This window comes from Haplochromis burtoni, unplaced genomic scaffold (genome assembly GCF_018398535.1).
Source record: "Haplochromis burtoni strain Fernald_Lab_line unplaced genomic scaffold, NCSU_Asbu1 Contig_42, whole genome shotgun sequence".
NCBI classification, from domain to species: domain Eukaryota; kingdom Metazoa; phylum Chordata; class Actinopteri; order Cichliformes; family Cichlidae; genus Haplochromis; species Haplochromis burtoni.
The window spans coordinates 2740919-2765950 of NW_024582403.1; the positions used below are offsets into that span (position 1 = coordinate 2740919).

Here is a 25032-nt window from a genome sequence, read left to right on the forward strand (position 1 = left end):
GCCCAAAAGATTGAACCCCCCTGGAGTCACGGAGCTCAGCCAGGCACAGCTGCAAGAAATATCATTAAGCCACCCATCAGCTACTGCGTACACACAACTGTACACTGAAAATGAATGTGTTTCTTGGCTGTTTCTTGTCTTTGGGGCAAATTAGATAAGACAGCAACATTTTTTATCAGGATTCTTAGAAATAAGAGAAAGGAAGTAGTGACTGATAAGCGAACTATAAAAAAGTGAGATGAGGGGAAAGCGTTTACAGGTAAACCTCATTCATACACTGTGCACAAGAGAAACAAAGAAGTGGATAAAGCTCAGAAGTGATAAACTGCATCACTGTGTTGTTTTGTTTCCCTCTACAATGTAAATGAGCTACCTATATCTTTTCTGTGAAGGTGGCACAGGATTAGAGCATAAAGATAATGTATGATGTGTATTAAAGAAACTCTACCATTGTAAAAAGAGTTTTACACTGGTTGAAAACAAATATCAATAACAGAACTTTGCAGGATTTTGCTCAAGACACTACCTTTTCTTAAAGTCATTCATTTTAATAATATCCTGTCCCTGCATTTAGGATAAAATATTTTTATTTTTACGGTGGGGATGGTGGTGACTTAAACTGCAAAAAGAGGTGTGTAATATTGATCCTATAATTCATATCCACATTTGATGTATGGTTCATGAAAGCACCTTTGAAATCTTTTATATATATGCCTCCCAGTGTTAGATATCAAGCTAATGGTCTGTTGGATCAATGACGGATAATCAATAATCATAGGGACACAATGAGCTTGTGTTTTTTCCCTTCTACTCTACTACAAGAAAGATCTGATGGGGTAATGGAACTCAGAGGGAAAGCACATGCTTGACTCTCAAAGAAGCAACTAAGAGAAACCTGCTTAATGAGACGAAACATTTTGTTACTTCATTTACAAATGAAAAGCACTGATTTATTTCTCCTCTCCTCTTCTCAGGCTTAACCAGTGCAGATACAGTGGTGAATATGCGGAAGGTTACCCATCAGACCATAAGTGAGGAGCTTTCTAAAACAGTTCTGCTCCCTTGCCTCTTCACCCTCCGCCCCAGTGCTGGTTCATTCCATGAGCCGCCCAGAATCAAGTGGACTAAGGTTTGGGGCCAAAGAGGCTCTGATGGCCTGCAAAAGGAACAGTCAGTCCTGGTGGCCAAAGACAATGTGGTCAAGGTACAGTAAACATATTTACCGTTAGTAAATGCTTGACTTACCTGTAATTTAGCTATTTCTCTCAAACATTTTTTTTTTCACTATTTTTCTCACTCTCTGCTCCTCAGGTGAAGAAGGCCTTCCAGGGTCGTGTCACACTGCCTGGTTATAATAAGAACCGCTACAATGCCAGTCTCGCTCTGACTGGGCTGCGCTCTAGCGACTCTGGTCTATATCGGTGTGAGGTAGTGGTGGGCATTAATGATGAGCAGGACACAGTTCCTCTGGAGGTCACAGGTGAATAAAAAACTTTTCTTTCACTGTGATAGTTATTTTAAATTTAAGGTAAAGTTTTCAACATTTCACCTACATTTAAATTACTGCTGGTAAAATATAGTGAATAGTCACACTAACATCACCCGCTCCTCACCCTACCTCTAAGGCAGAAAACTCCAGAAGTGGAAGATTTAGAGCTCGATAACCTCATCCACAAGCTAGTAGGAAGAAAACTAGGCGCCAAGCATTTGGTGGCCAGATCTGTAACCATGATGCTTGGTCAATTACAGTGGGAAGAAATAGCATGAACCCCTGTCTAGCAAAGTCCATGTATCTACCCCATCCTGTGGATGCACCACCTGCAGGGATAGGCATTGATGTTGCGTTCAGTGTGAGCTGGGAGGTAGGCAAAAGTAGGCTCCAGGGTCTTTTTTTGTAAGCAGTTGCAAAATAAATATATCTGCAGTGCTGAATTACAATAAAACAACAGTATAATATTTGTGACTGGATGACTGATTCTGTTTTAAAATTGCTCCAGTTTCATTTCAAAATGATCCCAGTCACGGTCCAGATGATTTTAAAATTATTTAAAAGCTTACACTTCATTATTTAGTAGTGTGTACAATATCTGTGCAACTGATTCAGGATGTAGTATCTGTTATATAAAGAAACAACTTGGAATACAATGCAGTAGCAATTTAAAATTACTGCTAGTTCATCTGGTTAGATGTAGCATCATTAGGAGTGCAGACAGAATTACCAGTAATAAAAAAATCAAGAACTAAACTAATAAAAAGATTCAAAAACTCAAACAGCATATTTGGGGTAATCTTCATTAATTGTTTGTGTTATTATTGTAGTGTTCAGTTATACCACTGCCTCCTCTCATCCTAATCAGAGTTTGTACATGTAACAAACTTAGGACGTGACCAGGTTTTGTTTTAATTTGATGGCTATAAGACGAATTATTAACACTATTTTCAATGTTTTGTAAGAAAAAGAAAAAAGGTAGAAAGCAGGAAGTGTCCTCATAAAAACTGATTATTTCTATTCAGTGTGTGTTGATGTACGCGATTACATTATGTATGCGTTATGAGTGTTTAACCAACACAAAGAACTGTCTCAGCAAATAACTGCCGCACTGGTTGTGTATAGCTCCATTGTAGCTCTCAAGGTCTGCCACTATGAATAATAATGACCCTGTTTCCGTGTCAGGCTAGTACAATCATTACAGCAAGGGTTGTTTACTGTTTATGTAGAATGTATGATGATAGGGAAAAGGTGAAGGAACTCAAACACATTAAACATCATTGACCTGGGCCATTCAGGTGCTGTTCATGCACTGAAAACCTAATGAAGCCAATAAGGTAGAAACCCAGCAGTGCACAGTGTTGTCAAATAGCATTGCACCGAGAGCTCTGTGTGGCTCTAGGTGGCTTAACTAAATAGGCAAACCATTTGTTCTGTCCAGGAAACCGATATTTGTGGAATACCACGCTACTTGGAGGTAGCTCGCTCTAGTGGAACTATTATTACTGTGTCTGGGTGTTTTATCTGCAAAGCTATCATAGGTTTTTGTCGGGTCACTCACTATTTTTAATAATAACCTACTATCATAATGACTGCGGGGAACTGATTGATGCATTAGGCACTGTACACCACGCCACCACTTACTACAAAGCCATGCTACCGCTCACGTAACCAACAGAAGCTGTAAAAGTTCAGAGGACTTTTGGCTCCATTTTCACTCTTCATAGTAATAGAGACTGCACTCAGTTTCTGCACATGGTTCAAATGTGAACACGTGCAAGCTTGTTAATGTCTGTGGTAAATTTGTGTGTGCCTGTTTGTAAAGACCACTATGCCTAATGCCTAATTTCAGTACTTCAACAAGGATGCCATCTGGTTTTGTCAAGTATGAGGAACACCTAATAGGTGCTCATAGAATATTACATTTCATAAGTGAGACCCCTGCCACTATGCTTGGGAGACCCTGTGTCCTCCCATTCTTGGCCAGTTGATTAATACACCATGAAAACCACTCCTTCAGAGAGAAGCCAATTACGTAGCTGGCGAGGAGTAGCCTTCTCCAGGGCTTAGTCTTAATTGGAAGTCACGGTACATGGCAGACCACAGCCGTCCTCTCGCTAATTCTACCAACTGCTCAACATGTTAATTAGCAGGTATTGATACTGCTCAGCTGTATTAATATCATATTAATCCACACCACTCTTCTTATAGAGTAATTTGTGTGTTCCCTGATGTCCTCTTCTGCCATTTGTTGTTTTTGTTTTTTTATTTCTCCCTTGTTCCCTCTGCCTTTCTTCCTCCTTGTTTTGTCTCCATCGTCTTCCTTTCTCCTGGCACATATTGACTGACCAATTGGCTGTGTCTCACCAATTACAACGCAGTGCTATTGATTGTGTTTGTCAGACTTTCTCTGTGGTGACATATGGCAGCTCACTGCTGTAAGAGCAGTGCAAAGTGTATCTGCACTGACTATTGTTAATGTAACCTCTGAATGGAAGGAAACTACTTGAATGGCCAGATCATGTCAGCTATAAGACGACCATCTAGAAAAGCTGATATCAACTCTGCAAGTTTCTGAAAGTTTACTGGAGAGATTGAAGTTGTTTTCTTTTTTCCAAAAGTTTGTTTTTGTTTTGTTTTTTTCTTATTTTGTGGATGATGATTGTAGTGCATCGAACAGCAGTGTCTAACACACTAGTTTAAAATGTCACTGCTTTGAAATGTTTCCTCATATAGCGCTTGTGTAACTTACAGGTCAGCACTGCGACTGTTTAATTTTACTTTATGTTCTGTTGTTTCCTTTGTCACTTTTTCTGCGTTGTCACAAATTACGAATGAAAGTGTGGTTTAGAAATCATACTCTGAACTTAAAATACATCAGTTGCAGAAAGATGATACAACCAAGGGGTGGGAGTAAACTATCTTTAGACTTGTAATGCATTGCTCAGTTTGTTAACTTCATTGTGACACATTCATTATTTACATGTTGTGCCTTTAATCCAATTGCTTGCAGTTCAGACATATGTGTTTAAGTGATATGTAAATATCACTTGGCCCAATGTAGTAGAGTTACTGTTGCTCCTTTCAGAATGGCACAAAATGTTCAAATGCTGTCAGACTAGCTGTTTCTGTATTTGCTGTGTTTATATTGTCAGACTTGAAAGTGGTTCTCTCATCCATGGCCAGAAAGCAAGTAAGTGATTGTATTTTCAAAAAAATTAGCACTTTGAAACAGCTCTTACCGCTCTGTGATTTAAACAAAAAAGGTTGATCATTTATTCAAAATTGCCTCATTGTATTTGTTGGGTTAAATAAAGAAAAATAATTATACATTTTTAAACACTAAAGCACATTGCGCCATATAATAATTCAAGTGTCAAGAGACACCAGCTCCTGATTAGTGTAGCAACGAGGGCATCATATGGTGACTTTCTGTTTTTCCCTTAGGAGACTGTGTGGGGATGTACAAAGATGCATCGTGGTAAAAATAGATGAGATGAGGTATTGTGCATTCCCTGTGGAAAGGCACTGGGTTTCCCATGCTGAGAGGAAACCCATTTATCTCTCTGGTGCATGTGTTAGCCAGCAAGCTACAGTAGCATCTATGTTTGGACAAAACCCCGCAGCCTCAAAAGAGAAGGGATGGAGGCTGAGAAATTAGGAGAAGAGAAAAGAAACAAAACATTTCTTCTGCCCGCAACAGCAGATGCACTGCTGGTGCTGTGGGAACTCTCTCTGTCTACAAATGGCCCTGCTTACTCTCTGCGCTAAAGCCTGGAGTGTTAATGCTCAAATTGTCACAAGGGCCCTACGTCTCACATAGGAATATCTGTCACTCTCCCAGACAATGCCAGCGAAGATAAAGGCGATGTATTAGTTGCCAAACAGCCACTAGCTTTCATGTTGCTGGATGCACATCAGGGGCACAGTGTTGTGTGAAAGGCAACCAGAGGTGTGAACTGAAGGATAAACACTTGAACTTGGATAGACCTTCTGATGCAGTTCTATTCCAGGTTCGATAGAATATACTGTGCACTGATCAGCTGCAGATTTGCAAGTGAAAAAAACCGGGGGGGGGGGAGTTGTCATGTCTTTCTACTTCAAAATTTTTAACCAAGCTTTTCATATTCTCCGCCTATTTTTCTTTTCACTTTGGTTTAATACACGCATGGTTTTCCTTTTCTTTTGTCTGTCTTCTTTGTCATTCCATCACGGGTTCAGAGGCAGGCGGCGTGCAGCAGGGTGACACTGTGTTTGTACTGTTAAATCAGTCAAATAAACATCACCACTGTTTGTCAATCTCTGTATCCAAGGGCAACATCTCTTTTCTCAAATAAGCCAACCGACTATCCGATGCAAATGAGACTCACGTACACAGGTTCCTGAATCTGAATCCTGTAGTTTCATATCACACAGATGGAACAATGTCAACACCTGATGAGGATGTCAAGGGGGCTTTGTGCACATATGCCTGTGAGCATGTACATGCTCATGTTTCGATGGTGCAAGGTTATAGTTCATAAATACTTTGGTGAATTGAAGGTTGCATGTTATGTATTCGTGTTTTTTGAGCTTCCTCTTTATTTCTTATCACAATTTCTTTGCTCCAGGTGTTGTATTCCACTACCGGGCCCCTCATGACCGCTATGCCCTGACCTTTGCTGATGCCAAGAGGGTGTGCATGGAGAACTCAGCGGCCATCGCAACACCTGGTCAGCTGCAGGCTACCTTTGCTGATGGCTATGACAACTGTGACGCTGGCTGGCTTTCTGACCAGACTGTACGGTGAGGCTTTTCAAGCTGGGTACAAGAGCTATTTGGGTTTTGTTGGAATAAAATTCAAGAATACATTATTCAATATGACTAGTTAATATACTGGCTGAATTACTACATTCTAGAAACTGTATATAAACAATGTAAATAGCTTCCAGGTCTTAAAAAAATTTATCCAGTTTTGAAGTGCATTAATTCTGCTTTCTTTCTCCTCTGTCATTACTTTCTTATGATGTGATGGCCCAAATCACTGGTTTCAAGTTATTTATTCACAATGTCCGTTTTTTAAAATTCTGGCCCAACGTAGAATGGCCTGGCTAACCGCCCACCTCACTTCTGCTAAATTTAGATGTTTTTTGCTTCTATCATTAATTACCCTTTTATTTACCCCCAAATCACTCAAATCCACTCCCCACTCATGGAGTCTGCTTTAAATAACACAAGATGTTCATAGCCAGTTCACAAACCCAAGTGACTCCTCAGTCTTTTTGTGGAATCTGTGCAACAAACCCCCATTAAATAAAGGGTATCATCAGCAAATCCAGAAGAAAAATTGTGAAAAAAAGACATATTTTCCCTCTGGCTAGAAATGACAACAAATAAGCTGTGTGACTCTGAAGTCTTGTTCTGTATGTCTGTAAATTTTCTCCCCAACAAACACAACAATGTTGACAAAACGTCATCACCTGCAGGTGTCTTTGGTTTCATTCTACAATACTGGACTTATTTTTCTACAAGGTTTGAACTTTGAGTGTTAAACAAGAGAGAAAAGTGTGAAATGTTCATGCCTCTCTGAGAAAAGTGTATAAAGTGTGTAGTGAGGGCTTTTACAGCCTTAAAACATCTATAATAATTGGCTAATTTGCAGATTTCACCTATCGCGGGTTATTTTTAGAACGTAACTCCCGCGAAAAACAAGGGACCACTGTAATGGGAAATGGCATGGGTTCATGCATAGTTTCATAACATGTGTAAGAATTGGCACCCTCAATTTATTTGAATTGTTTTCTGCTAATCCAATTGAGAAAACCTGGGGTAAATTTTAAAAGGTCATTAATGATAGCTGAAATGAAAAAACAGTGGTGAGCAGTTAGGCAGGATGCTATGGGATAATGATCTAATAGTGCCAAAAATCACAATCACTTTCTGTAAGCTCTGTCTTTTCACTTTCATAAGGCTTTGTCTGAAGTTCATCTATGTCACTTGATTGGTGCTTTTCATTGGCTGTGACTTAAGAACGCACATGAGTCATTTAAAAAATCCCAACAACATTTGACTGAAGGTATTTTTGGGGATGACTGGAAGAGGTCTTCAAAACATCCATTACTTTGGTGATTTTGTATGGTGGAAATTGACCTTGTAACATGCTTTGAATGCTTTGCTTGATCCTTTTTGAATCCTTATTTATGTGGTTTAAAGATATATGCACAAAATTACTTTCAGCAAGCCCAACCCCATTGGTTGGGATTGCTATGCTCGAGGTGTAGTCATGAGGTTCGGTGAAAAATATCAGTCAGTGTGCCAAATTTCAAGTTTTAGAGAATCTGTGAGGAAACTGTCTTCGGTTACAGGCAACACATTATTTATCCTATAGACACTGACTGACTCATAGATTGCAGCTGAACTTGACTTTTCAATAAGTTATCTATCTAGTTCTCATACTAACACGGTTTGCTGAAGAGAGTTATCGTATAAAACCTCTTTCAAGCAGTAGATAAGACTAATATTTGTGATTGCTTTCCTCACTATCAAACATTATAACAAAAGACAATCTCTAAATAATACGTCTACAAAAGCACAAGTTAATGAACTATCTATAAGTATAAAGTATCAAAGTTTGAAAGTGATATTTTGGGGGTTTTCATAGACTTGATACTGTGCAACATAATTGGACCTAATAGCTTGTTTGTACACTGGAAAGGCAGTTTAACTACATCAGCCCCCTCTGAGCTGCCTGTCAGCCATGTACTTCAGCTTGCCACTTTCTGTTAAATCCCTTTTTACATTACCAGTCAGAGCCTGCCTCTCCACATTGTTTTCCATATCAGCATTTTAATTTCAAATTGCTGTTGCTCCACTTGGCAAGCACACTGACTGTTGTCTGCCTGACAGTTTTTCACAGACTTCCTGCGGCACGACTTCCTTGCCTTTTTCTTTCTCGCCTTCCATCCCGCACTCCTGTTGTTTTCACTCGGGAGCTACCTAATTGGTCCAGATCCAGGAGGCTCTGACTGCACATCAGCCAGGAGGAAAGTGTCCAATTAATACTTGGTGAAAAAATATAGACATCAACCGCCATTTCATCAGACACCAAGCAAAAAGAAAGTAGCTGCGGCCTGAGACACTAAAAGATTTTGTTCTCTTCTTATATCACAAGCATGTCTGTCTTCTTCATGTATATTTGATTGCGCATCTTTTCCAAGTGCTTCATAAAGTCCCTGTATGCCCAGCATAATCTTTTAATCAGCCTCTTTGTTTGCGCTGTGGTGCTGCAGGAAACAATGTTCTTGTGGAATAATTGCTCAGTTGGAGCCTAAATATAGATTGTTGATGTTGTTTTTTTCTTTTTAGCCCCACAGGCATGCCAAGCCACCACACAAATTCCTGATTCTTTTAACCTCTTCTTGACTTTCTATCTGTCTTTCTTTCTCTTTCTAAAAGCTCGAGCATTGACAGTCTTATACTGCTAGAGCACTAAATGCATTTTCAAATGATTTAAAATGAAACGATTTGGTTGTGAAACTCACACCGAGGGCAGAACAATTAAAACAAACAAGATAGTGTATCCATTGAAGTGCTTGCCAATTATTTTCCTGCGGTTGTTGTCGCATATTGTGAATGTTACTATATTTCTTGCTTCCAACCAGATTCAAGAGAGGACATCCCCGTCTTTATTTTTCATTACTATTTGGGAAATATATTTTGGTCAACTCTGAGAGGAAGATATGTTTAAACTTATTGTATTTCAGGGCAGGCAATGATAAAAGTGTACCTTTTATCTTATTTTTTATGCCTGTGAACACAGACTCATCCCAGGGGAGCCAAGTCTCTGGCTGCTTTTTTTTTAATGGCCAGGCTATATTAATCTCACTCTCCTTTCTTCTCTCACTCTCTCTGTCATTGTCCCTATCTCTTGGGTTCCTCTGCAGGTATCCCATCCAGTCACCACGGCCAGGTTGCTATGGGGATTGTGAGGACTCACCTGGAGTTCGTAACTACGGCAATAGGTCCCCTGATGAGCTGTTTGATGTCTACTGTTTTGCTAAGCGTCTTCAAGGTAGGAGTCAGGAGCTTCTACCATAAATTTGAGTTTAGTCATGCATGGGTCCACTAAGCCGAGGGTTCGCAGTGCCAGAAGGCTGTGACCAGGCCTTAATACTCTGTTAGCACAGTGTAGAGAAGAGCAGTGGGAGAGGAAAGGGAGGAGAGTTTGTTCAACTGAGGGAGATGCAGAGGCCTGAAGGCAGAAGCTAAGTGGGTCACTAGTGTTATCATAAAAGTTTGCTCTGATTTGGAGCGCCACAAGAAGAGGTGGCACTGGGCACATCTTATGTGTCCAAAATCTTATTTACCCCATCCCCAATTGCTGCATGTTGTAAACTCAATAGCTTACACAATAAAACTGGGAAATCTATAGATTTGGTGTCATGCTTATTCCATTTTTATCATTTTAATCTTTATTGTGAGATTTTTACAAGGATGTAATAAAGATGTCATGGACTGTGTGTCAAAGATCGGCTGTGTGGGAGTCGAAGGTGGACAGCAATAGACAAAGCAAAACAACCTTAATCCTGTCTTGCAAAATGTAAACAACGCCTAAAAACAGGGCCATAAAATACAAATAAAAGACAACAAGGAACAAAGGAACGCAAAGCAATGAGGGACGACGTGGCAAACAACAAGGCGACTCAGACGACATATACTCACATGATAACAAGGTGGAGAAGTAACGGGTGAGAACACAGCTGAGGATAACTTAACATAATGACTCAGAAGGAATAAAAAAATAAAAATGGGAACAAAACAGAGACTAAACAAGCCATGAAAACACAAGGGAGGCAGGAACACACAGGAACTCAGTGACTTAAATACCCAACTTGAAGTAAAAGTATAAACAGAAAATATAAATATAAAGAAACCGACCAGGAAATGCTATTACAAGAAAAATGTCAAAACAAATGATTCTCAAAGCCAAAAGAATAATATTTTACAGAAAACTCAGAACCCTGACAGCACACTTATAACTGCAAAAAGGTAGAGGAAAGCTCTCTTTACACATTAGAGACCTAATATAGATTTACTTTGCAAGTTAGGGGGCATATCCTGATTTCATAAAGTGTTGCTCCACCTTTAAGTTGTTCTCCAAGTTGGCTGACTTTTTGCCTATAGCCTAAATCTGTTAGCGTCACATCATATAAAATATCTAACAATTGAATGCATGTTTGAAGCATTTTTACAGAGTATTCTGTTCAATGCCAGTTAGCTGGAAGCATTGCAAGACGGATGGAGACAGAGTTGGTTTTCATACATCAAAATCAATGGTTGTTGGCTAGAAATTGGAGGCCTGCTTTGGTTTTCTCTCACAAATGTCCATAAATCTTGAATGATAGATCTGACAACTATGTCAGTGTTTACTGCATCACCTCAAAGCCTGACGATTATAGCAAGAGTAGCTGGTAGGCTGCACCTTATAAAGCTGCTACTGTGCAAAATGAAAGTCCTCCAAATCTACAAGAACTTCAAACCATTTTTAAGGATTAGAGAAGAAAGATGGCCACATGATCAAGCTATTTAAACATTATTTAAAGAAAACATTTGTACTTACATCTTGAAATCAAATATTGCAGTGATGAAACATTTTCTGTCATTGTCTGACTTTTTCTTTTTGACTGAATGACAGAAAAATCAGATGGCCGTCCATCATTTTTGACAGATTAGAAGAATGGCCTGTATTTGTATAGCAAATAATTCATATGCAATAGTGACAAGAACAGTGCTCACAGCATTGGTGACTTCTCTTTTTCTAAACATAACATCAAACATTATACAGAAATATCCTCCCTCAATTTCTTTGGGTGCATCTGTGACCACTGCAGGTCATAGATGGATTCTGTTGCACCCTGATACAGAAGAAACACATGTGGTCTCATGTAAAAACAGTATTGCTGACCTCTGATCGCCTCCCTGGGGGCAGCGTTTCTAGACTCGTCCATCCCACCCATCCATTCTCTTCAGCTATAATAGAGCAAGAGGCGGGGTGCACCCTGGACAGGCTGCCAATCTTCAATATATGAGGTTATGATGAGGCTTATTATATGATTACTGACAGTGGCCCCATCAGTTATCTTACTTTATCAAGTGAGCATCCTGTTTTCCTCACATTTGGTTGTTTAATAACAATGGTTGGAGTATTTTAGTGTCACTTTGAGTAAAAACTTATGTGCTTCTTGTGGTGTTGACATGAGGAGTGATCCCAAGGTCAGTGAAACTGTCTGTCCTTTCCTGATAAATGCATGTTCTCTACTCTGTATTAAACAGTGACTGAGTTGTTTCTTTATTATCTTTTTATTGAATATATTTCTTTATCAGGATAAATTAAAATTAAAATGACTGGTAATAATAGATTATGATGGACACTTTATGACCCTGTCTGTCACAATGACAGATGATGCAACCTCAGCTTGAAAGACATCAAGTCAGCCAGTGACCTTTATGATGCTTATTCCTCTTAAAGAGTCATTGATGTGCTTTGAGATTTGCCTTCTTTCTTCTATGGATATAAATCAATTAAACTAGTTGATAAGTTTTATTGTTTTTAGGTCAAATTAACAAACATATCTAACATTTTGCTCCTCCCGTTTGATTTAATTGGTGACTGAAGCCTCTCCACTCCTTACTTATCTTAGATAGATGACAGCTGTGCAAGTGTGCTCAGGCATCACAAGTTCACTACCGCTCATACTACATGACAAGCTCTATGAGTGCAATTTACCGTACGTCCAGTGTATCCTTTGTGTAACGCAGTATATTTAAGCTGTCAGAGCTCTGATTGCTCTCTTGTTGCCACACTGCTATGAAAGCCCTTCTTTCAAGTGTTAGTGCTGTTTTTAGAGAATATTAGATCACCTACAAAAATCCAACTGTAGATTGTAAGTATGTGTTCCTCAAGGGGGAAAGTGATTATCATCTCTCTCTCCTCCCTGCTGTGCTGAGCGTGGTGTTTCCTCTAGGGGAATGATGGGCTCAATGCTGAAATGGCAAATATTAACACTGCATATATTCGTCATTCACACCATAATCACGTCTATGCCTGACTGAAATTAAGTGTTTGTCATACTTTAACCTCGTGCAAATTCCAAAGCCCAATTATAATAACCGGCATCCGTTTTTCTAATAATTTTAACACCGCATTCTGACCTGCAACAGGGGTTACTTTATCTAGGTCTCTCAGTATGAGGTGTGCAACTGTCATTAAGCATCATAGTAGTAAGAAAGCCATTCCACTATTTAAAGACAATATTAACACCTAGTATGGGACTGATGTGCTGAGAAGAGAAAATTGTACGACCATCTCTAGACTTTATATCCTGCAGTTAAGAATATTGTTCAGTGGAATTAACAACCTGATTGAAGTAATCAGCAAATAATTGTCTGCAGTCAAAGCAAAATTCCTGGGTGATACATAGCTGGTGTTTCATTCATTAATAAGAAAACAACAAAAACTAAAAGATGAATTAATAAACTCAGCAACAGACCTTTCTCTACATGTACAAAAGCTTAGCTGGGATTGATTTGCACAAAAAAATGACAGTATATAGATCTTTCGCTGATTTGTCAATCTTTTCTAATTTAATCTGCAATCTATAAAAATTAGCACATTTTCAGCACCTTTTAAATGCCTATTTAAGCATCTTCTATAATAGTTCTGACAAATAACACCTCATATATCCCCTTTCTGGCTCTTTCCCATTTTATTTTTCTTGGATCTTGACCTTTTTAACTGTTCAGAAAAACTGAAGTGACATTCTTCTTTCTTGACATAAATCTCCTAGATCCTCGTATCTAATGTGTTCTTCTGTTTTCTGCTCCTCATTCTTACTGTCCAACCCTCCAGCTTATATATTTTTCATCACCACACCCTGAGCTGCCAGCGATCATATAAATGCATTTGTGCTATGTTCTTCTTGAGCACTCTCTGTCTTGCCTGTTTTTGAATTTCTTCTTTATCAGCATCAACAGCACCATTCTTCAGCCTCTTTTTTCTTCTTTTCTTTTATTCGCTGTCTGTGTACTTAGATCTTCTTTTTTTAAATGTCTTTGATTTCAAACAATTTCCTTTAGTCAATACTTTGAATTACTGATTTCCTTTTATTATTGCAGGCAACAATAAATGCCTTCTGCTTCCTCACTTCTAGTCTACACCTCTTACTTTTTTTACAGTTCACAAAGGAGAAAGAGAAAATGTCTAGAACTGATTGCCGTTATAGCACGTTAAAAGAAAATACTAATACGGTTCAACCAAGAAGAGACAGACACAAACTCAAATTCACTTAACATCAGTTTGCAATACCAATACCAAATGATCCAAGAATCAACCAGCACTCAAAATCCTGCAACTGCCAACCAACAAAACAAAAATTTTCTCGAGGCTGAAGTGCTTTTGCTCTGTAATACAACTCAATGCTTCTTTTTACACCTTCCAGGTGAGGTTTTTCACTCCACAGTGCCAGAGAAGCTGAGCCTTGCCACCGCCTCCACTCACTGCCATTCCTTGGGAGCCCAGCTGGCTACTGTTGGGCAGCTCTTCCTCGCCTGGCAGGCTGGTCTTGACCAGTGTGATCCCGGGTGGCTCGCTGATGGCAGCGTTCGCTATCCCATCAACGTCCCGCGGAAGAACTGCGGTGGAGACGAGCCTGGGGTACGGACTGTCTACAACAACCCGAACCGGACTGGGTTTCCTGACACCGCAGCTCTGTTTGATGCCTACTGCTACCGAGGTACTAAGCCTTCTGCGATAATGAAGGTGATGCAGTTACATTGTGGTAATTGCCATGGTAACGAGCGTTGTATCTGGGGAATTGTTTCCCCTTCTGATTTTTAATTAACATGAGATGTTGGTGTCACACATGAAGGAGTTGTGAAGAGACTGCGACATTTGTTTCCCCTCAATGGATATCAGGGCTTGTATGTTGTGGGTTTCTGCGCTTGCAAGACAGAATGGAAATGTGGATCAAATAAGAGTGAGAGCATGACTAAAGCAAGTCTAGCTGGGGTCTGCAGTGACTGTGTCTGGCCTTGTCCTCTTATCTGCTGACACACGAATGAGTTGGGCTCATCTTCAAACCGAATGAACTATTTTGTTCACTGTTTGTAGCCAACTTCTTCCACCAACACACACAGAATAAGAACTGATATTATGAGAAGACTACAAATTAATATTTAGGTGGGAAAAAAGAAAGAATGACAATTTCATCTTTCACATTGTCAGCCCATGAAAATGTAACTGAAGTGAAACATCTGCATAACCCAGTAATTTTAAAGTAAACAAGAACAGCGTGAGAGCGGAGCAGCAGTGAATCTGTCAAAACAAACAGCTGACAGATGAACCTCTTCATAGCACCAACAATGCTGAACGCAGATTTACAAGAATAATGTCTTTCAGATAGCTAAAAGTAGATAAAAATGGTAATGGATTTTGTTTATTATCATAGATATGGTTTGTGTGAATAATATTGTGGATACAGTCACATTTGTATATTTGCTGATTTCAAATGGTTGTAATTTTTTGTAGAAAAACAGATCTACTTGTGATATCTATAACACATGTGTGTCCTACTCTGGATTTAATCTTCTTAAAAATAAGGAATGTGAGGTTTTGGGCTGTGTTGTAACGTAGAAGACAAAACAAGTCAATTGATGTTTGATTGTGTGTTTCAGCCCACCAGCCAGCAGGGGTGCAGGCTGCGGAGCCACAGCCTTTGTATCAGACACCTCACCTGGCAGCAGAGGCCATGTCCTTATTAACCGAAGCCCAGGATAGTGCCTCTATTCCTAAGACTTCCACCTGGACTGGCCTTGTTGACTTAGATGAAGTACGAGTCCCGTCCATTGCTGGAATCAACAACTCATCTGAGATCTCCGAAGAGCATGTGATCACCCACTTAAGGCCTGAGGAGGGTTGGGATGAAACTCGGGATGGACCTGGAACGCCAGAACCCAGCCAGAATGAGTCACACAGCTTAAATAACAGCAAGACTCTGGGCGTTTCTGACCTTGAAACCTTCGAGAAGCATGGAGGCTCTGCCCATGAGGAAGAAGATGGAAGCTACTTTGGATCTGAGACCCCAACATTATCCTCAATTTCTACTTCCACGCCCCAAGTTCAAACCAGTAATAGTATTCTGACTGACTTTGTTAACACTCTTATGAGGCCTTTTAGATACTGGACTCAGAGTGAGGAAGGCGATGATACAGAGAAAACACCCATGGTGCCAGACGAAAAGACAACAAATAACCAAACACAGGGGGAAGCGCCCAGCAGGAACCCAAGTTTTCCAAAACCCAGTGGGAAAAAGGGCAGCATAGATAATGCCATTATGGAGCACAGAAGTGGCACTTTTTCTTTCAGGAGTCCGGTGACTGAGCTGCAGAACTCAGAAGAAGGTCTTTCCAGTGAGGAGAAAGAGGTGATGCCATTGATTCAGTTAGTACCTGCAGTCCAAAGCACAGAGGCAAGTGGTACGAGCAGCCCTCCGGGAGAGAGAACAACGAGCCCCATCGCTGACCACACTCAATCTGCTGTTAAAGGTATGCGTTCAGCTTTTAATTTGTATGTATATTTCTATCTACAATTCAACTTTACCCTTTAAAACAAATAACTACACGTGAAATTGAAACAGAAATGAGCCTAAATTGAAGCTGTTTTGTTTCAAATGGAGGCGGGGTGCATTTGAATATCTCTGGTAAATATAGAATCTGTTTGTGTCATGCCTTTTAAATAGTCTCTGCCTCTCCATTCCACTCTATCTTCTTTCCCCTCGAGTATGCCATAATATATTCCTCCGCAGGGCAATTTGAAGTATCGCTGTAAATTTAATTAAACAGTAATTGCAAACAAACAAAGGGGGCACAGCACATACAGTAATGCAGGGTGTTGGAGTGTTCTGCCTTCATTCTCATATTTATTCAAAAAGCGCTTTGTTTACATTGCAGGCTGTAAGAGTAACAGCTATGCTTACTTTTTTAAACCTATTTGAATGTGATGAAATGTTTTTTTTTTTGTCTTTTGTCTTTTTGTTTAAAAGAGGACAACTTACAGCCTGGTTTTTTTTTAGGAAATGGAGCTATATTAGACTATATTAGTGGGAATACCTGTGGCTAATATTATAATATAGAATAATATAGAAACATTTCAAAATCCATCTTTCATAGTGATTAACATGGATACAAAAAAAAATCCAAACATACAAGTCCTAAAATCCTGAGATTTAAAGGAAGACATGAGAATCTGGAGTGCAAAGTCTGATATATAATACTGTGCTAAAGTCTTGAGCCCCTCATTTCTTTTTGCTTTGATTCCAAGGAGCCAGATTTTCTTGTGATTGTTTTAAAGTGGCGTTGGGCTATAGTTCTCTCAGCTGTCTGAAGGTCTTTCAAAGTTTGTCTTTGATCATTGGCCGCTCTTTCACACATTTTCCATCCAGTCCCTGTATGTGGCCATGTTGAATGGAATACCTCTTTGCTTGTTAAGCCACCTAAGACTGACCTTCGAATCCTTCAAGCATAAAAAGGGGCACCTAACTCAAGGGACGAGCCAGCGTTGTGACAGACAGCTTAGCAAAGAAAATTTTTAAACTGTTTCTTTAGCTAGCCTTATACTAGCAGCCTGTTGTAAAAGCACGTTATTTGTTGCTATTTCTTCTGTTGAATCTACAGAAATGCCAAAAATAACACAGTTTGATCGGCATAAAATAGTGTTTGTGGTACAATAAAGTAATTTTCAAAGAGTTATTAGCCAAAAACAGGCATTTTTTAGCATAGTTTGCTGTGTGTCCTTAAAGGTTTTGAGGAAACAGGACAAACAGAGGACAAAAGAAGAAATGGCAGGTCTAAAAAAAACTATCTGCAGCAGAAGAGCAGTATCCAGCAAAGACCTGACAGAGGACTTGAGAGAAGCAGCTGGCCCTTCAGTTGATTCATCATCCATTCACTGAAGCCTTGTCAGAAATGGTCTCAATGGAAGTGTAGCTGTCAAGGAGCCATTCTCGGATAGACAACAGCAAGAAAAGCCTGACAACTGCCAAATTACACAAGAGCTGGGCTGAAAATCAATGGCAACAGGTCTGATGGAGTGATGGCTCTAAATGTGAAATTTCTGGTTGAAACCGTGATCAACAAGTGTGGAGCAATTCAGAAGAGAGGCACAACAGTTAGTGTCTACAGCCATCTGTAAGACATGGTGGAGGCTCTGTCATGGTTTGGGGCCACATTTTAGCGAGTGGTGTTGAAAAAAACTTGTCAAAATTGATGGAATTATGAATGCAGAGAAGTACCATCAGATTTTGATCCACCATACAATACCATCTTTAAAGTATTTGATTAGTAAATAAGTTAATTGATTAGGTCAGTGCATACAAGCATACCTGGATGGAAAAAACACAATGGAACACTATCAGTCATGGATTGGCCTCCCCAGAGCAACACTCCCGAAGCAACGTTGCCTCATCTTGACAAAGAAAAGAACAAAAAGGTAGCCAACATCCAAAGAAGAGCTTTGAGTGTCCTTCAGGAAGAATGGAGAACTATTCCTGAAGAATAGTAAAAGGAATTACAAGAAAGCTGTCTAAGAGAGTTCAGGCTGTGTTAAAAAAAATAAATATGGTGTTACCAAATACTGACTTTAAAGCTCATCAAAATTGTACACATCAACTGTTTTGCCTTATATAGTGTATTCTACTATAATACTAAATTAGAGCACATCAGAAAGAGGTAAACAAGCAAGGCTAAAAAGAAAGTGTACTACAACCTTGGGTTGATGGAAGCAGGAAGCTTTTCTTTAATGGCTGCCACAAATAACACATCCATGGCGCCAGCTAAATAGGAAAGATCCAAAGTAAGACAAACATTCACACCAGCAGCCAAAAGAATGATTCAATAAAGGTGCAAGGCTTTTCTCACCTAGCGATTGCTGGCTTTATTAATATAAATACTCACTGCTGTGCTACCTGAAATCCCATAGCAACCCAATCCCAAGGTATTAATGAAAATCCATCCTTTAGTCCGCATGCATTATTCACAACCTTATCCAATTAACATGGAGGCTGGGCTGCAATGCCGTTCACTCTAACCACCATCCATGTCTCTGCCAATTAGGCCCCAGCTCTTTGAAGGTAGGCAGTAATGATCACTACAGTGTGGGTGAGCAACACACGAGGAGCGTGAGTATAGGAGGGAAGAAGCAAACAAAGGGAAAGATGGAGGAAGGACTGTGAGGTGTAGTTTTTTTTTTCTTTAATGTTGCTGTGATGGAAAACTGCCCAGCTGATGTCTAGTAGAACCAATGAGCTAAATTAGCTGTTGTTGTGCATCAAGGGCTCAACACTTGATAGCGATTAACATTGCTGTTTTGTCTCTTTGATTGAGGGGAGGAAAACATTTGTTAAGATGGGAATTTATATAATGATCACATTTATTTCAGATGCTTAAAAATTCTTTGCATCAAGAGCATTCAGTTAAATTATTTGCCAAGAAAATATGAGTATTTTGAACATTTTAATAAACTGAAACAGCATGTTAACAAATTATATTCAGGTCAAGAATCACAGCTGAGGAAATATTTGCCAGCTTCATACCAGTCTCAGAAGACAGTGAGGTCTTCACACTGACACTCAGTGTGGCTGCTCCTGACATGATTCACCTGGCCATGCAATAACTTTGCCTCAGTCTTTTTTTATTAGATGCCATATCTGTAGATGGAATGAGCTGGCATTAGTACCATCTTCTGTCTCGCGCGCCTTCTCTTTCTATCATTGTCAGTCTCCTCGCTCGCAATTTAATATCATGTCTGCCTGACCTGCAGGGATTCTTTCAGCCCGTTTACTCCACTAAAGTGGAGTCAACACAGCAGAACCACTCAGTGGAAGCACACAATTACTGTCTGAATGAGGTTCATTATAAGTTTATTTTGCAGCATTTTTGCTCTGAGTTCTGGCCATTTCCACCAAGCCCTCCACCAGCAGATTTACAGCAGCTGAGCTGAACTCTAACCATGCTCTAAATAGCGCCATGAAATCACCCAAACCTATGCCTAATTGTCTCATTTTATTTATTACATGGTTCATTACATAGATGATCAAACCAGATTAATGTGTTTAATTATTCTCACTTCCATCAGTGTGTGTAGTAAAAGTATGTAATTAGCTATTTGGATTATTAATAGGACAATTACACCAGGCTACATGGCTCTTATGGAAATGAACCTCAGGCTCGTAAACCTCACTTAGGCATACGGCAACAGCGAACCTTCTGAATAATTTACATACACTTTAATATTTTATGCATAGACATATTTGTGCATGTTGTCCATCTTGAGGTAATTTGTTGTGCTGTATTGCTATACTTTTCTGACACGTTAACCGAACTGAGGGTAGCCAAACTGGGCTGAATGATTATAAAGGTGGGATCACTAACTAGACCTCTCAGTAATGTGACTGCACCACTCTCCTAAAAAAAATCCCCACGAACATCATCCATGAGTTACACATGCAGACAGAATGAATTATTGATGGTGTAGACAGAGTCTGGTTTAAAGCTGTAAGCTGATAACATACAGTGGAACATTTCATCTAAATAAACAGATCGAGATGGAGCTTGTTGTGGAGCCAGTCATTTGCTTATCGTGCTGCAAGTGCATCTGCATTTTTCCACATGGCTTCTCTCACTACAGGCAACTGTATACCAGCAGGAACTTGTTTTAGGTAAAAGAATCCACAGGGAGTGGAGAAACAGGGACAGAGAAGTGTGAAATTACATTTGAATACATCCTCCCATCCTTTTGGTGTGAGTTTATTCGTGGGCATGTGTGCATATACTCCAGAAGAGGAGGTTCCCATTTTTGTCTACAAACTCCAGCAACTTTAATACCCACACTGATCAGCTCCAGTGGTGCAGAAAAATATCCAAAACATCCAGCTTACAGTAAATGGCAGTTAACTGCTTCTTTTAGTTTGCCAAAATTATCATTTGACTACAGCTTCAAGGAACACACAGAAGAAAAAATTGAACCTACATCTCAGGTACATTGCGTCCGTAGTAAACGTGTAAAAGCACAGTTAAGATTTTAAAGACATTTTAATACACTTTAAGTTGTTGCAGCAGTGCATAAAAATGTAGAAAATGTAGTTTTATGGAAATAATAGAAAAAGATGGCACGGCTAAACTACAATTGTTCTCTGCAGGTGATTGTGTTACAAACCAAGACTAAGAAGAGTAAATTCTACTCGAGAATGCAGCTTTGAGGGAAATGGGCTCCATAGGCAATAAACACATCTGAGAGAACTCTAGATTGTTTACTTTGTTTGTTCTTGGTTGATATAATTCATTCTGAAATAATGTGTTTAAATTATTAACAGCTTTAGTTTATTACATGATAAATATGATGAACAAAAACTGTACTTTCCAAGCTCAATTGGAAAGCACAGTGTTGGATATTTCTGTGCTCCGGTCAAGCACGAGGAACATTTTGCTGTTCTTTTTTTTTTGCATCCTGATAGATAAGTGTGAATGAAATCAGTTTGAAACCATAGCCACTCAGCCTGATTGGTCAAGTAACCAAGAATTATTCTTTGTTTATTTAACTTCTTATTAAAAAAAACAAAAAAAACAGGGATATTACTGATGGAGATTATGGAATTGTTGCTTGTGTAATCAGGAATCAAATGGTGAAGAAAGGCATAAAAGGAATGACTTCATGGCATTTCAATCTACATTGTTTCATGGTGAACTCCCTCTTCATTATTTACATGCATTTTCACACACTTGATTATTTTTACACATTTGGACCTGATTATTTGAGTGTTTCTCTCACGAAGACTTAGCTAAGACTGGTTGGCTGTGCAAGCCCTTTCTGACTTCTGTTCCCCTACTGGCAGGCTGACAGCCACTGTATCTAAAATCCTCCATTGGATAGATTCCAACTCCACTGTCTTGTGTTGCATCTAATGATGCTATTCTTTGCTTTTAAAGTTCACTGTTGGTCTCTAACCAAACGCTGTGCAGTGCAGAACAAGGACCACTGTTCTTAACTGCTCTCCAAGGGCACGAGGTTGCTCATGGCTCTGTGGTTTATTTGCCGTAAAGTAGAGCAACTTTTATTTGCAGAGTTGCATCGTTTATGTCGTGTTATTTATTCGTTCTTGATCAGTGAGTGGGTGAGTGGTTGCACAAACCAGTGAACCTACCTCATTCTTCAATATCCACCCTTTCCATTACCGCAAATTGAATCCAATTCGAGTTCGGTTGGGAAAAAAGCAGAATTCTATTATTTCATAACTGCGTACAATGTGTGTGCAGGAATAAAGGAAATATGCAAATACTATGAATGAAATCAGATACAGTTAACACACAGCATTTCCAGCTCAGAGCACTGGCCACAGCAAATCTGTGTTCTTGCTGTTATCATTCATTTTTTAACTATGTTCCCTGAACAGTCTCCATGGGGTTGATGTAGTCTGTGCTTGAGTTTTAAATTGCTAATTCTAGATAACATCCCCTGATGCTTTGCTTAATTAGTCTGTTCTGTCTCTGTATTTTCTATAGAAATCCCTGAATCGGATCCCACTGAGAGCTCACCATCCAGTGAACATGTCAACTTCTCCAGTCTTCAGGGTCTCAGGCGACACCCTACCTTTGTTCCTGCTCCCAGCTCCCAGTTTCAGTGGGCCATCAAATCAATGCGCATTCCCAAACTAGGCCTTCCTAAAAATGTGGGCTATGTGGGTAAAAAACCCACCTGGGAGCCAATGGAAGCTAAAGCAGGACCCATTGAGATGATGACCCTGCCTACCTTCCTTCGACAGGACTACACAGATAATTATTCAGGTGAAGGCAAAGAGCAGGATACAGAGAATGTCAATACTCCAACTGCCAGAAGCGCATCAGGAGAGGAGAAAGTGATAGAGGGTAGTGGAGAAGGGAGCAACGTGGCGGATGGATTTGGAGTGAAAGACAACAATTTGGACAGCAGTGGCATCAAAGTGATTACTGAGTCGAAATCTTCACTCAGCCACAGTGATTTTGCCACTGTGACTGAGCGCACAACTCTGTCCCACTGGCAGCTGGTGGAACAGCCCACCACCCCACCTCAGGTCTCCCAGGAAACAGAGTCAGCAGAGGAGGCTAGGGGCGAGATCTTCTACATTCACAGGCCTACTGACAAGCTCTCATCTACCTCCTCACACAGCGGGGAAGTTAGTTCAAACTCCGGATTCACCCCAGTTTATAGAAAAGACAGTAAAGATACAAGCACTGATAAGGTGATGATTACCGCACATGAGGCTTTGATAGAGATGCTGACAACTTCTGAAATGACGACGGCAGAGCTTCTGGGCAGAGATGCACAGACAGTGGATCCTGCTACCACAGCAGCCACTATAGAAAATAGATCTTATACAGAGGAGCCATCTATTTCCATTTCGTGGGCTCAGGAAGACAAGGAGAAAGCTACAAGTTTCCCCAACATGCAGGGCCTCTCATCGACTCCTGCACCCGAAGGAGCATCCACAACCACTTCTGGAGTCATTCACTTGACTACTGCCGTATCAGACATCAAGGTTGCTGCTACAGAAATGGAATCCAGATCTGCCGTTTCTGAGTCTTTTGTTGTGGGAAGCCATTGGACGCCATTCAAGGGCTTAAAGTCAGAGGAACATAAAACCCCGCCAACAACAGAAGATACTGGTACAAAGAATCCTTTTGGCATTCTTGTACCCAGCTGGGAATTTGGGCTCATCCCATCAGGTAGGTTAGCTTCATGTTGTTCCCAGTGAATTAACTGTCATTATTGTCTTCATCATTGTGATTGTCTAATCAGCAGAGATTTATTTAATTATGTATGCAGATTAGTTGGAGACAAAAGCATCAGTACCCTCCACCTTAAAACTAACTCAGATATAAAACATATGCTCCCAACTTGGTCTGTCTGTCACTTGTTGTTTCATTCTACATCCTGTTTCTGTCTCCTGCTTTGACATATATCATGCATTCTTAATCCAGCCTCGTTTGCCCTTTGTGCCTTCACATTTACTTTCATTCCTTGTCCCACTCTCCCACACTGGTATGGAGACGACTTTAGACAGAGAAGTAGTGCAGTGAAGTGAGACCAGCTAGGTCTTAGTGAAGTAATTAGCAGGTCACAGTGAGTGCAATTAGGTGAGCTGGGAAGAGGCAGAGATCCTAGTCCCCAACAAATCAATGTAGACACAAACTACAAGATGGAACTCGTAATAGACTGTGGTCTCTTCTTCTGTCTCATTTTCTTTTGTGTTCATGTTTATTTGACTCGATCTTCCATTTTTGGCTCAACTATGTTTTCTTATACACTCACAATAATTGCAATGTCTGTGCTCTTTGTCTCACGACAATCACATCGATTTCTTTTGATACTTAATGCACCTGCTACTTGTGGCAGAAAACCTCAAAGTAAATGAACACGGAAAATGCTGCATGCTGTATAAGTCTACTCAGGTCTCTGAAATTTGTCTGGTTTTAACAACCAAAATGTGTTTGCTCAATGTTTAATGAATCTATGTGGAAGGATTGCAATATGTATTGCTCCTTAACTAATGTCTTATATTCATCCTCAGATCTGTGCTTCTAGGTTTTGAAAATGCATTTTTAACATCATGATTTGGATTATGAGTCATCCTGCTCAGTAAAGTGCATTTCTAAAAGTTTTATGTCATCACATGGAGTTGGTGCTGTTGGGAATCACATTGCACGTGGCCCACATACTGTACAGTTTTTTATATAGATAGATAGATAGATAGATAGATAGATAGATAGATAGATAGATAGATAGATAGATAGATTTACACTAACAGTCAAAAGTTTGGACGCACCTTCTTATTTAATGGTTATTCTTTATTTTCATGACTATTTACACTGTAGAGTCTCACTGAAGGCATCAAAACTATGAATGAACACATGGAAAAAAGTGTGAAATAACTCAAGACATGTTTTATATTTTCAAAGTAAGCACCCTTTGCTTTGATTAGTGCTTTGCACACTCTTGGCATTCTCTCAATGAGCTTCATGAGGTTGTCATCTGCAATGGTTTTCCAACAGTCTTGAAGGAGTTCCCACAGATGCTGAGCAGTGGTTGGCTCTTTTGCCTTTCCTCTCATCTCATCTCATCTCATCTCATCTCATCTCATCTCGATTGGGTTTAGGTCTGCTGATTGTGGACCATCAGGCACAGCACTCCATGACTCTCCTATTTGGACAAATAGCCCTTACACAACCTGGAGTTGTGTTTGGGGTCATTGTCCTGTTGGAAAATAAACGATGGTCCAACTAAACACAAACCGGATGGGATGGCATGTCGCTGCAGGATGCTGTGGTTGCCATGTTTGAATAAATCTCCAACAGTGTCACCAGCAAAGCACCCCCACACCATCACACCTCCTCCATGCTTTTCTGCGCCACACAAAGACACAGCGGGTGGAACCAAAGATCTCAAATCTGAACTCATCAAATCAAATCAAATCAAATCA

The 25032-nt window shown here is 39.9% G+C and overlaps 1 protein-coding gene across 2 annotated transcripts in view; it reads left to right on the forward strand.

Moving 5' to 3' along the window:
- ncanb (neurocan b) overlaps positions 1 to 25032 on the forward strand; it is a 171153-nt gene that overhangs the window by 46934 nt on the left and 99187 nt on the right. For both annotated transcript variants that reach the window (XM_005920699.3, XM_005920698.3), the window contains exons 3-9: positions 975 to 1204; positions 1312 to 1480; positions 6100 to 6274; positions 9412 to 9539; positions 13966 to 14259; positions 15200 to 16069; positions 22079 to 23278. In XM_005920699.3, coding sequence (XP_005920761.1) covers positions 975 to 1204; positions 1312 to 1480; positions 6100 to 6274; positions 9412 to 9539; positions 13966 to 14259; positions 15200 to 16069; positions 22079 to 23278 — 3066 coding nt within the window. The remainder of the gene's footprint in view (positions 1 to 974; positions 1205 to 1311; positions 1481 to 6099; positions 6275 to 9411; positions 9540 to 13965; positions 14260 to 15199; positions 16070 to 22078; positions 23279 to 25032) is intronic.